The sequence below is a fragment of the Orycteropus afer genome, unplaced genomic scaffold (assembly GCF_000298275.1).
Source record: "Orycteropus afer afer isolate SDZICR_OR568_19922 unplaced genomic scaffold, OryAfe1.0 scaffold00076, whole genome shotgun sequence".
Taxonomy (NCBI): Eukaryota; Metazoa; Chordata; class Mammalia; order Tubulidentata; family Orycteropodidae; genus Orycteropus; species Orycteropus afer.
Window position 1 is genome coordinate 2,861,114 of NW_006921663.1, and position 13,286 is coordinate 2,874,399.

At 39.1% G+C, this 13,286-nt stretch overlaps 1 protein-coding gene across 1 annotated transcript in view; it reads left to right on the top strand.

The window, feature by feature from the left end:
* The window catches only part of SETD7 (SET domain containing 7, histone lysine methyltransferase), a 65,219-nt gene that overhangs the window by 29,345 nt on the left and 22,588 nt on the right, over positions 1 to 13,286 (top strand). The window contains exons 4-5 of the mRNA XM_007941206.2: positions 7,234 to 7,435; positions 12,707 to 12,896. Of these exons, the coding sequence (XP_007939397.2) occupies positions 7,234 to 7,435; positions 12,707 to 12,896 (392 nt within the window). The remainder of the gene's footprint in view (positions 1 to 7,233; positions 7,436 to 12,706; positions 12,897 to 13,286) is intronic.

The window sequence follows — 13,286 nt, forward strand, 5'->3', positions numbered from 1 at the left end:
CAAACAGCAGCTATACACATAGACTTCACCAGATGGAGTACACAGGAATCAGATTGACTACATCTGTGGCAAGAGGTGTTGGAGAAGCTCAATATCTTCAGCCAAAACAAGCCCAGGAGCTGATTGTGGAACAGACCATCAACTGCTCATAAGCAAGTTCAAGTTGAAGCTGAAAACTTAAAAGAAGTCCACAAGAGACAAAATATGACCTTGATTATATCCCTTTTGAATTTAGAGACCATCTAAAGAATAGATTTGATTCACTGAAAACCAGAGGAATTATGGAATGACATCAAGAACATAATACATGAAGAAAGCAAAAGGTCATTAAAGAAATAGGAAAGGAAGGAAAAACTAAAATGGATGTCAGAAGAGACTCTGAAACTTGCCCTTGAATGGAGAGTAGCTAAAGCAAATGAAAGAAATGACAAGACAAAAGACTGAATAGAAGGTTTCAAAGAGTAGCTCAAGAAGAATAAATGTGCAAAGATATGGAGTCAGAAAACCAAAAGGGAAGAACATGCTTGGCATTTCTCAAGCTGAAAGAACTGAGGAAAAAATTTAAGCCTTCAGCTGCAATATTTAAAGATTCTATGGACAATATAGTGAATGATGCAGGAAACATCAAAAGAAGAAGGAAGGAATACACAGAGTCACTATACTGAAAGAATTGATTGATGTTTATCCATTTCAGGAAGTGGCATATGATCAAGAACCAATAGTATTAAAGGACAAAGTCGAAGCTGCACTAAAGGAATTGGCAAAAAATAAGGCTTCAGGAATTGACAGAATGCCTATTGAGATGTTTCAGCAAATGGATGCTGTGCTGGAGGCACTCACTTGGCTATGCCAAGAGATTTGGAAGACAGCTACCTATCCAACTGACTGGAAGAGATCCATATTTGTACCCATTCCAAAGAAAGGTGATCCTACAGAATGTGAAAATTATTGAACAATATCATTAATATCACACGCAAATAAAATCTTTGTTGTTGTTGTTGTTATGTGCCGTCAAGTCGGACCCGACTCATAGTGACCCCTCCTTGGATTTCCGAGGTGGTATCACCATGGAAGTAGATTGCCCAACCTTCCTTCCAAAGAGTGGCTGGTGGATTTGAACCTCCAGCCTTCTGGTTAGCAGTCAAGTGCTTTAGGCACTACGCTACCAGAGCTCCCTAAGTAAAATCTTACTGGAGATAATTCAAAGACGGTTGCAACAATATATTGACAGAGAACTTCCAGAAATGCAAGCTGGATTCAGAAGAGGATATCATTGCTGATGTCAGATGGATCTTGGCTCAAAGCAAAGAATACCAGGAAGATGTTTACTTGCGTTTTATTGATTATGCAAAAGCATTTGATTATGTAGATCATAACAAATTATGGATAACATTGAGAAGAATGGGATTTCCAGAACACTTAATTGTACTCATGAGGAACCTGTACATAGACTAGGAAGCTGTCGTTCAAACCGAACGAGGGGATAGTGCATGGTTTAAAATCAGGAAGGGAGTGTGTCAAGGTTGTATCCTTTCACCATACTTACTCAGTCTATATGCTGAGCAAATAATCAGAGAAGCTGGACTGTATGAAGAAGAACATGGCATCAGAATTAGAAGAAGGCTCATTAACAACCTGCGATACACAGAAAACACAACTTCACTTGCTGAAAGTGAGGATGACTTGAGGCACTTACTGATGATGATTGAAGACTGCAGTCCAACAATATGGATTACCCCTCAATATAAAGAAAACAAAAATCCTCACAACTGGACCAATAAGTGGCATCACAATAAATGGAGAAAAGATTGAAATTGTCAAAGACTTCATGTTACTTGGTTCTACAGTCAACACCAATGGAAGCAGCAGTCAAGACATCAGAAGACGTATTGCATTGGGCAAATCTTCTGCAAAAGACCTCTTTCACTTGCTGAAGAGCAAGGATGTCTCCTTGAAGAGTAAGGTGCTCCTGACACAAGCCATGATATTTTCAGTCTCCTCATATGCATGTAAGAGCTGAACAGTGAATAAGGAGGACTGAAGAAGAGTTGATGCTTTTAAGTTGTGGTCTTGGTGAAGAATACTGAGAGTACCATGGACTGTTAAAAGAACAAATCTGTCCTGGAGGAAGTGTAGCTGGAATGCTCCTTGGAGGCGAGAATGGCCAGACTTCATCTCACCTACTTTGGTCATGTCAGAAGGGACCGTTCTCTGAAGTAGGATATCATTCTTGGTAAAGTGGAGGGTCAATGAAAAAAAAGAAGGCCCTCAACAAGATGGATTAACACAGTGGGAGCAATGATAGGCTCAGGTATAGCATGGATTGTGAGGCTGCCACAGGACTGGATTTCATGCCATTGTACATAAGGTTGCTATGAGTCAATAAGGTTGCTGTGAGTCAGAGACAACTTGATGGCACCTAACAAAAACAGCAACAACCTATTCCACTGTCTCATAACTGTTTGCCTGGACCTTCTGTTTTAAGCACACCATCATATATGTACATGCTTTATAATAGCTATCTTTTATGTAAGCAGTCACTACGTGCCAGACCATCATCTAAGCACTTGATACATGCTAACAACCCGTTTCATTTTTATAGCATCCCAATTCTTACCTCCAGTTTACATACAAAGAAAGGAAACAGAGTTAAGAAACTTTCCCAATTTGCAGACTGTATGCATATGTAATTAATGAAAAGAATACACATGCAGTTGAATAATATTATTATATTATGTCTCTTCTCAAAGAAAAATAATCCCAGGTTCCATTTCCACACTTTGGTTTAGGAAATACTAATTGAAGATATGGTAAGTTAATATAGGGGGGGAGGGATACATGAATGCATAATGCCTAATTTGTTCCTATAAACGGTTTACTCCAGTTAGAGAAATAGGAGACATAAACTTAAGAGCAGTGAGGACATGAGGTGTTCTGTGATAGTGCATGACTCAGTTTCATTGATTAGTAGGGACTGTGGGCTGCAGAGGGAAGGGTAGACTTTGTGGGAAAGGAGGACCCCAGATGAACATGCAGGGTAGGTGGGCTTTGTTTAGGCAGTAAAGAGCAGACTTGCTTCAAAACACAACTGTCCCTTTAATTTCAGTGAAAAAAAGATTAAAAAGCTGCTTCTATGTAGCCACTTCTCAAATATGACCAGATATTAACTTGTTAATGGCTACAAAATAGTAAAATTTTCCATAATTTATTTCTTTGTTCAACAGAAGGATGCCAGAGGCTTAGGAAAATTCATTATTATCCAAAGGTGGTTTTTTCCACCAGGGATTATCCCCAGGGATTAAAAAAGTTCACTCACATATGTTTTAAGGAAAGAAGGTGGGAAACTATAAATCTGTATAAGTGTACTAGGGGCAGTGAGTAGAGTAACATTAGCAGAGAGTTCTAGAATAAGAATCCACAAACTTTTTCCATAAAGAGCTAGGTAGTAAATATTTTATGCATTTCAGGCCACATGTGGTCTCTGTTGCAACTATTAAACTCTGTGGTTGTGGTACAAAAACAGACCATAGATAATACATAAAAGAATAATTGTGTCTTTGTTCCAATAAAACTTTATTTATTAAAAATAAGTGGCAGGCCAGATTTGACCTGTGGGACATACTTGAGAACTTCCTCTGGAGAAAAAGGTTAAAAAGGCACCTTAAATGCCAGTCAAAACAACTTTTGTTATATCCCTTAAGTGACGGAGGATATCAAAGATTTACCGTTTTTTTTTGCTCTGGAGAAGCTAGCTCATGTGTATAACATGCCCCTTTTGTCATCATATTCCATCCAAATTCCATAAAAAGCTTCCAGGAAAGCTAAGCTGTATCCTCAGGCAGATACTGAAAAATAATGCATTCAATTCTGCCTGCCAGTGTCTTAAGAATTTGCATTTGTGGACCTTAGGTCAGTTGAGCTAAGAGGGATATAACAGTTTACTCTTCCTGTTATGATAGAGGGATGGGGGTATGAGCTCCATTGGAAGTGGGACAAAGCACTGAATATGGTTAGAGGAAAATATGTGCAAGCCTATATTATTTTTAAACTGATTCCCAGGACCTATGTCTTACAGTTTTGATCATAAACCTGAGGAATATTGGCAGACTAGTCTGTTGAGGTATAATTCTGCCCAAACTCACACAGGTTAAAACGTTTTAAATGCTGCTGGGTATCCAAAGCCAATCAGATTGCCAGGTTTAGCAAATAAAAATCCAGGATGCCCAGTTAAATTTGAATTTCAGAGCAATAACAACAACAACAAAAATTTAGTGTAAGTATGTTCCCTTCTCATAGCAACCCCACATGACAGAGTGGAACTGCATATAGTGTTTTCTAGGCTATAATCTTTATGGGAACTAGGTTTTCTCCCACAGAACTGCTGGGTGGGTTCTATCAGCCGATGTTTTGCTTTGGCCAAGTGGGGTTGCCATGAGTCAGAATTAACTGGATGGCATGCAACAATAATAACAACATGTTCCATGGAATAATTGGGGCAAAACAACAATTACAACAATAAAAACACTGCCATTGAGTCTATTCCAACTCACAGTGATTCTTTGAACAGAGTAGCACTGCCTCATAGCGTTTCCAAAGCTGTAAATCTTTATGGAAGCAGACTACCTCATCTTTCTTCTGTGGAGCAGTTAGTGGGTTTGAACTGCTGACCTTTTAGTTAGCAGATGGATGCCTTAACCACTGCACCACCAGAGCCCCTATTTGGGGCATACTTATATTAAAAAATTGTTCATTCTTTGTGTGTGTGTGTTTTATTTTTATCTTTTCATGGTGTGTGATGGTATTTGAGCCTTCTTCGTGGCTAGCTTTTATCACTGCCTTTTATCAGGGAGAGTTAGCAAGATGATGAATATGTAGTCTCTTCCATTTTCTGTAATCTTATTTATTTATTTATTACCTCCCCTTTTACCCAAGTTATTATGTGTCTACTCTCTAGTTAGTGGTTTACCCTCCCTTCCTTACCCACCCTGGAAACCATCAAAGAATATTTCTTTTTTTGTGAAACCCTGTTCTTGACTTTACAATAGTGATCTCATACAATATTTGTCCTTTTGTGATCGACTAATTTCACTCAGTGCAATGGCAAAAGTTCATCCATGTTCTGAGATATTTCACAGACTTATCATTGTTCTTTAATGTTGCATAGTATTCCATTGTGTATATGTACCATAGTTTGTGGACCCATTCCTCCACTGATGGGCATTTAGGTGGTTTTCTCCTTCTATATACTATTGTGCAAAAATGCTACAGTGAACATGGGTGTGCATATATCTGTTCATGTCATGGCTGTTATTTCCCTAGGATATATACCTAGTAGTAGGATTGCTGGATCATGTGGTATTTCTATTTCCAGCTTTTTAAGGAAGCACCATACCGTTTTACACAGTGGTTGCACTATTTTGCAGTCGTACCATTTTACAGTCACACCAGCAGTGTATGAGGGTTTCAATCTCTCCATACCCTCACTAGCATTTATTGTTTTCTGTTTTTTTTGAACTTTGCTATTAGCACTGAGGTGAGATGATATCTCAGTGTTGTTTTGGTTTGTGTCTCTCTAATGGCTAATGATCACAAGCATTTCTTCATGTGAGAAACCATTATCTGAAATTCCAATTTACCTGGGCATACTGAATTTTATCTGGCAATTTTAGAAATGAAGATAGGTGATTAAATAGTTTTTCACAGTACGTTTTCAAAATTATATCAGTTGATTAGCTATCCTTCACCAAGGTTGTTCTTTTTCTTTTAATTGTGGAAGTCTGATGACAGTGAATCTCATTAATTCCAACCTCACTGGTTTAGAATTTTGACTATTTATACAATGGCTGTGCTAATAAAGTGCACTTTATTTTCTTCATGAACTTGGTAAGCCTATTTGTCATTGATAGTACAAACAAAACTGAAATAGAACTATTTATCTCCTTGGGAGACTACAAATAGTGTAATTACAATTGTGTAATCAGAGGCTATCGTTATTTAGGCTGAGTTTTTCACCTCATAATTACAGATCATTCTCAGTTACTCATTAAAACAAGACAAGACTTTAGCAGGCAGAGCCAAGTACAGCCACCTTGATCCCCAGTGCCCCCTTTGCATCCCAGCTGCCTTCTGGTAAATGTGTGAGCTTTCCAGCTCTGTTTGACTGCATGCTTTGTAAGGCAGGGATATTTGTTTTGTTCATCATTCTATCTCTAGAGCCTTGCATAATATTCATTACTTAAAAGCCCCACTAGAAGTGTTTACTAGTTGAATGAATGCTATCTGCATGTGTTAAAAAATCAAGCCATTTCTAAATATTTTGCATTTTGAATTAAAAAATAATTGGTTACTTTATTTGAAATGTAAGCACATGAAGGGAATTTTCAATAAACTGATTTCACTACGTATTGGCCTTGGAGACAGGCCAACAATGAAAAGGTGGATCTGAACTTCCTCCAATTGTGTTTTCCAGAACAGAAAGATAGAGAGGTGCTGGTCGAATCACCATGGGCACCCCTGTGAGCTTTCTTTGGTTCAGTGGTCTCAAGCTTTAAAGCTGGTAATGACATTTGCAGGATTAAATAGTGTCTCTCTCTCTCTCTCTCTCTCTCTCTCTCTCTCCCTCCCACACACACACACACACACACACACACACGTGCAATAAATACCCATTAGGGCCAAAGAGATAAAAGAGGATCTTTTGACTGGTTACTAAGTCTGGCTGACACTGATAAATAATACATTAATGACTAAAACAAATATATAGACATTTACATATTCTAAACCACATTCCATAGTATTAGAGACCACCATATACACACCACCTTACCCCTGAGAACTACCAATGGATTCTGGATTCTTGAGAGAAATTAAGCATGAGTGGGTTATGTGTGGGAAAGGTAATAGCAAAATTTATATTTCTTGGTATCGGTCAGCATCCAGCCTTGGAAGCATACTCAGGTGAGACTTGCTCTCAGTTTCCACCTGTGGCTTTATTCTTCTCTATTTCCTCAGCAGAGAAAAATGATTAATAGGTAACCAGGAGATTAGGAATCAAATCCAATAATCCTGCCCATGTCTCTGAAGTATTTTTAATAGCAATGAGAGACAGCACCAAATGAATACATGTTAGTGTTGAAACAGAGCTGGGCACAAAGTTCCTTGGATGTGGTCCTTCCTTTTAAGAGAATTGACTCTTGGTCTGACTATTCCCTTTTGTTCTCCCTTCTTTCACAGCACCCTGGAAGGGTATTATGTGGACGATGCCCTGCAGGGCCAGGGAGTTTATACTTACGAAGACGGGGGAGTTCTCCAAGGCACCTATATAGACGGAGAACTAAATGGTCCGGCCCAGGAATACGACACAGACGGGAGGCTGATCTTCAAGGGACAATATAAAGATAATATTCGGCATGGAGTTTGCTGGATTTATTACCCAGTAAGCCCTATGAAGGAGCCCTCGTGGCACAGTGGTTAAGCACTCAGCTGCTAACCCATAGGTTGGCAGTTTGAACCCATCTACCTCTCCACAGGAGAAAGATGTGGCAGTTTGTATCTGTAAAGATTTACAATCTCGGAAACCCTGTGGTGCAGTTCTACTCTGACCTATAAGATCACTATGAGTCGGAATCAACTCAACAGCAGTGGGAAGCCTTATGACTGTTCATTTTGCAGGAAAGTAACAGGTGTTAGGACATTTAAGTTGTTGCTTTGACTCTTCACAATAAAGAGGAAAATGTGGTCTCTGTGTTAGAAATTGAGCTGTGACTCTAGAAAGTTAAACAATAGCTTCAGCCAACAGTTCATGAGACATTCCTAGCACTTTTATTAACTGTTGACTTAGACTGTGAATCCTTATATCTGCTATTAATTATTTTCCACTGTTGTTTTAGAAACAAATGATTCATCATGATCAAAACATATTGGGGCCTTGGGGAATTTTGGGTGGTGGTGGAACAATTCTGGATCTCGACTATGGTGATGTTTTAAAAAAAGAAGGAAAGAATGAAAAGCAGGTGTATATATATGTGTGTGTGTGTGTATAAACTCAAACTGGAACAAATTCATTTTATTGTATCATTAATAAAGGGAAAAATATATTGCTTTTAATTTCTTTGGCAGATAGAAGATGGTGGAGTTGTTCGATTTTGCTATTTTATTGTAGAACCAAGCTAGCAATTTTCATTTATTGTTTTGGGTTTTTTTTTTTTTTTTTTTTTTGAGTTGTTACACTACTGTTACTTGATTTTACAATTCTACTCCCTACATTTTAAGGTACTTTAGGGTTTGTATTGCTTGAATTAAGGTGATTAAAATGAACTTGCTTTTGAGTATTTGATAACATTTCATAATATACAAAAACCAAACCAAACTCACTGCCATCAAGTTGGGTCTGACTCATAGCAACCCCTCCTTGGATTTCCAAAGTGATATCACCACGGAAGTAGATTGCCCAGCCTTCCTTCTGAGAAGTGGCTGGTGGGTTTGAACCGCAAGCCTTCTGGTTAACAGTCAAATGCTTTAGGCAACATAGCTGGAGTTCATTAAAGTAAAAATGTGGCAGAACCCATGGTTGGGAATTAATGCTCTAATTTTTGTTTGCATTTAAAATATCCTGTCTGTTGTTAGTGAGTTTCCAGAAAACTTTTCAGAAAAGAGATCATAGAAAATATTTTATTTAAAATTTTATTTTATCCAGAGCTTAAGTCAAAATACATTTTTTCCTTTCTCTGAATGCTATCTTCTTATGCTTGAAAAGTATAAAAACAAATTATCTAATACATATATGAGAATCATGTTGTTAATTGCCACGGAGTCCATTCCGACTCTCCAGTTAAAAAAATAAGTTACACTCTAGGAATGTTGTTGGGTGTCATGGAGTCAGTTTTCAACTTATGGTGACCCCATGTGACAAAGTAGAATTGCCCCCACTGGTGGTTTAGTGCCTAAGACATTTGACTGCTAACCAGAAGGTTGGTGGTTCAAACTCATCAGCCACTCCATGGAAGGAAGATGGGGCAGTCTACTTCTATAAAGATTTACCACCTCAGAAACCCAATGAGAGTTGCTATGAATTGTCAGAACTACTTAATGGCAGTGAGTTTGGTTTTTGGTTTAATGTCATAGGGAGTAGATCACCAAGTCTTTCTCCCAAGGGGCCATTGGGTGCATTCAAACAAACCTTTCAGCTGGAAGCTGAACACTTAACTCTTGTGCCACCAGGGCTGCTTACTTTAGGAATAGGGCATAGGAACGAATGTAAAATATTACTTTAAAGAATTACTAAAACGTTTACATATCCTCTTGGTGTAGAGTTTGTGATTGATCAAAAGTCATTTTAGTTACTGCCTAGAAGGCAAGGAGAAGGACAGGAAGTGGGTCAAAGTAAGAGTGTAGGAAGACAAACTTTCATTGCTTTGTGACTGGCCAGATTTAGCATCTTTGTACCCAGTGGTTGGGGACTGCTGATAAGAATTTTGAAGTCAGAGAAAGTGGGAGTCCGTGTGTGGTAGTGAGGATAAAAAGAGGCAATATATGAAAGACCAGAATCTCCTACTACCTGTCATTTTACCTGTGACTATGATCCACTCAAGTCCCTAGATGAAATCAGAGGTGCACTACTGTGGGTGAATGGATCCACCTCACTCAGTGTAGTTGCCTTTTGAAACCTGAAAATACAGCTACATTTTAAATTATTAAATCATTAAATACCAACTCTTAGGGAGGAAGCATTGGGGTATTGAAATCTTTTAAAATTTATTTGGCTGATACACTTACTTTATATATGCTGTCTTTTGGTAGTTGAGAGGACCAATCACCCCTCTCTACCTTCTGGGTTTGGAATCTGTTAAGAAATTGACATCAGTGTCAGGAGTCAAGATGTCCCTTTGGTTATGGCAGTGTTAGATTGGAGATGTGGTATAGACCCAAAGCCAAAATGGGCCTCCTACTCCTTCCCTTCTGAACTGAATAGATGGACCAGCTGCAAACAGAGCAGCTAGAAAGCTGCAAGTTCCCTGGGTGAGCAGGGCCTTCCTGGGTGAACTTCCCCAGGGAGGGGCAGGAATGGATAGGGGAGCAGGTGCAGCCTGTGGGCACTGCCAGTTCCCAGGACCCAGGAGAGGGTGAGCAAAAAATGAGGCCACAGAGGAGAAGCAGTCTTTGGCCTGTGAACCCCACCCCGTAGACAAATGGATGTCAGAAGGTATCAGATACTTTGTTACCAATCAATCCCACGGGGAAGGCCCAGTATGCCCAAGAGAGAAAGCAGAAACTTCTTCCCCAATACCTCCCTCCACAAGAAGATGAAAGAGTTTTGTGACATGGGACAAAGTAGGAACAAGGAGAGGAAAAAGTAATGCTTCTCCCTATAGTGTTTGCAAATGCACTCTAAGCACAGTTTATTTCTTTCAGAAATTTACTTTGGAACAGTGATGTAAAGTTTTTAATTAAAAATTCATTCCTCCCTTTGGAAATAAAAGAAGAACTTCAGCTTCATCTTTGTAGACAACTAAATTGACTTTTTCCCAAACCAGAAGTTTAAAGCATTTAAAGGAAAAGACCAAATCCAGTTATAAGTAAATAGTAATGATGCTAGCTTATATTAGTAATGGCGTGTGAGAAGCACAAATGCCCCAGCACGCCTCAGCTCAATAATCATCACTGAAAGCCTGAAGGCAGATCTTTCAGAGAGCACCAACCATATTTGTGCTGGGTTATAAAGAATTAACTTGAGGAGAAGAAAGAGCAATAAATATATTCCTAATGCACTTTCTGTACATGAAAAGTGCTTCTAATTATGTCTCTTTCTATGGAAGTGCCATGATGTGTTTTTAAAGAGCAATTAGACTACTGTGTACTGTAGAAATCACGTACCTGATGTTCCTTATTCCTGCTGTCTCTCAGTAAGCCGCATTTGGCATCACTCATCCTGCATCACTGACTTTGAGTAGGAACCTTTGAGTTGGGGAAATAACCAAGCTTTTAGAAGATATCGTGGTATTACTGTTGTTATAGCAAACTCAGAAAAGTCTTAGATCTCCAAAGTTAGACCATGAGGACAGTCAGCAGTCAGGACATCAGATGACGTATAGGACTGGGCAAATCAGCTGCAAAGGACCTCTTTCAAGTGCTGAAGAGCAAAGATGTCTCCTTGAGGACCAAGTTGCGCCTGACACAAGCTATGGTATTTTCAGTCACCTCATATACATGTGAGAGCTAGACAATGAATAAGGAAGACAGAAGAAGAATTGATGCTTTTGAGCTGTGGGGTTGGTGAAGAATGCTGAAAGTACCATGGACTGCTAAAAGAACTAACAGGTCTGTCTTGGAGGAAGTGCAGCCACAATGCTTCTTGGAGGCGAGAATGGCCAGACTTTATCTCACCTACTTTGGTCATGTTGTCAGAAGGGACCATTCCCTGGAGAAGGATGTCATGCTTGGTAAGGTGGAGGGTCAATGAAAGAGGGGAAGGCCCTCAATGAGATGGATTGACACAGTGGCAGTGGCAATGTGGTCAAGCATAGCAAGAATCATGGAACTGGCGCAGGACCAGGCGGCATCTCGTTCTGCTGTGCATGGGGTCGCTATAAGTCGGAAACGACTCGACAGCATCTAACAACAACAGCAACACCATAAGGACCTTCTGGGTGAAAATAAAAAGGAAACACTTTCTTACACCCTAGATTAGAATACTCATTACTTTTTGATATCCCAGTTCAATTCAACAAGTATTTGTGGATCACCTCCTGTGTCCCTAGCACTTGAGCAGGATACAGAATTATTTGATAGCCTTAATGGCCCTTAGCAAATGAAGTGAATGAGAGTTAAACATGAAGCAAAATTGGCTTCTCTCCTGGAAATAGGCAGGAGGGAGCATTGAATAAAGAAGAGTGGGAAGAAAGAAAGTGATGATGAAGACAGTATAATTTAGATGTTTATCTCTTAGAAAAGGCAGACCATGTATCTGTACAGTAAATTATTCTGAAGTACATTTGAATTAGACTTTCTTAATTGACCAGAAATTCAAAATTCAATGTCAAAGAGTGAGATTGTATAAAAAGTGGGTAAGACTGCCTTTCTAAGGTCTACATCATAGTTGATAGTGGTCAAATATAATGTTTAGTTGCATTTCCTTTTAATGTTTGTATTTAATATCAAAACCAAAAAACAAACTCACTGCTGTCAAGTTGGCTCCAACTCATAGGGACCCCTCCTTAGGTTTCCGAGGTGGTATCAGAAGTAGATTGCCCAACCTTCCTTCCAAGGAGTGTCTGGTGGAATTGAACTGCCAACCTTTTGGTTAGCAGTCAAATGTCTTAGGCACTATGCCACCAGAGCTCCCTGTAATGAATGTAACAAATTTAATATTTGTTTCTTAGGTAACCAAGAGAGAATATTAGTAAATTGACTAGGATTACATAGCAAATATTGACCAAGCCAATAATAGAGCAACTCAGTATCTCACTCTCTGAATCAAGCATGCATACTTCCTTTGCATATTACTTTGTAGAAATTTATTTTTGTATAAGGGAGAATGAGAAGATATGCATTCTGTTCTTCTCGCTCATGTGAAAAGCTCTTGGTTCTGAAACTATTATCATTATTAGTGCTATTAAGAAGACGACTATAAAAGAGAAATTTTTTGAACTCATGTTATATAGATAAGTACTATATATAATATTTTATGATTTTTGGTTTCTCCTGCCAGGATGGAGGTAGCCTTGTAGGAGAAGTAAATGAAGATGGAGAGATGACTGGAGAGAAAATAGCCTATGTGTATCCTGATGAGAGGACTGCACTTTATGGAAGATTCATTGATGGAGAGATGATAGAAGGAAAACTGGCCACCCTTACATCCACTGAAGAAGGGAGACCTCACTTTGAACTGAAGCCTGGAAGTAAGTTGACTGTGTTCCAGATGTGTCAGTCTAATTTGAAAGCAAGTTGCTAGAGCTGTTTGAGAGGAGTTTATTTTTTTCTCCACTGAGTCCACTTTGAACAAAACACAACAAAAAACAGTGGCTGTCAAGTCAATTCAGACTCATGGCAACCCCATGTGTGTCAGAGTAAAACTGTGCTCCACAGGGTTTTCAGTGGCTGGTTTTTTATAATTTGATCACCGGGCCTTTCTTCCAAGGCACCTCTAGACTTTTCAGTTAACAGCTGAGCACATTAACCACTTGCATCACCCAGAGACTTCTTGTTGTTGTTGTTTTTTGCCGTCGAGTCGGCCCCGACTCATAGCGACCCCTCCTTGGGTTTCCGAGGCAGTATTACTATGGAAGTAG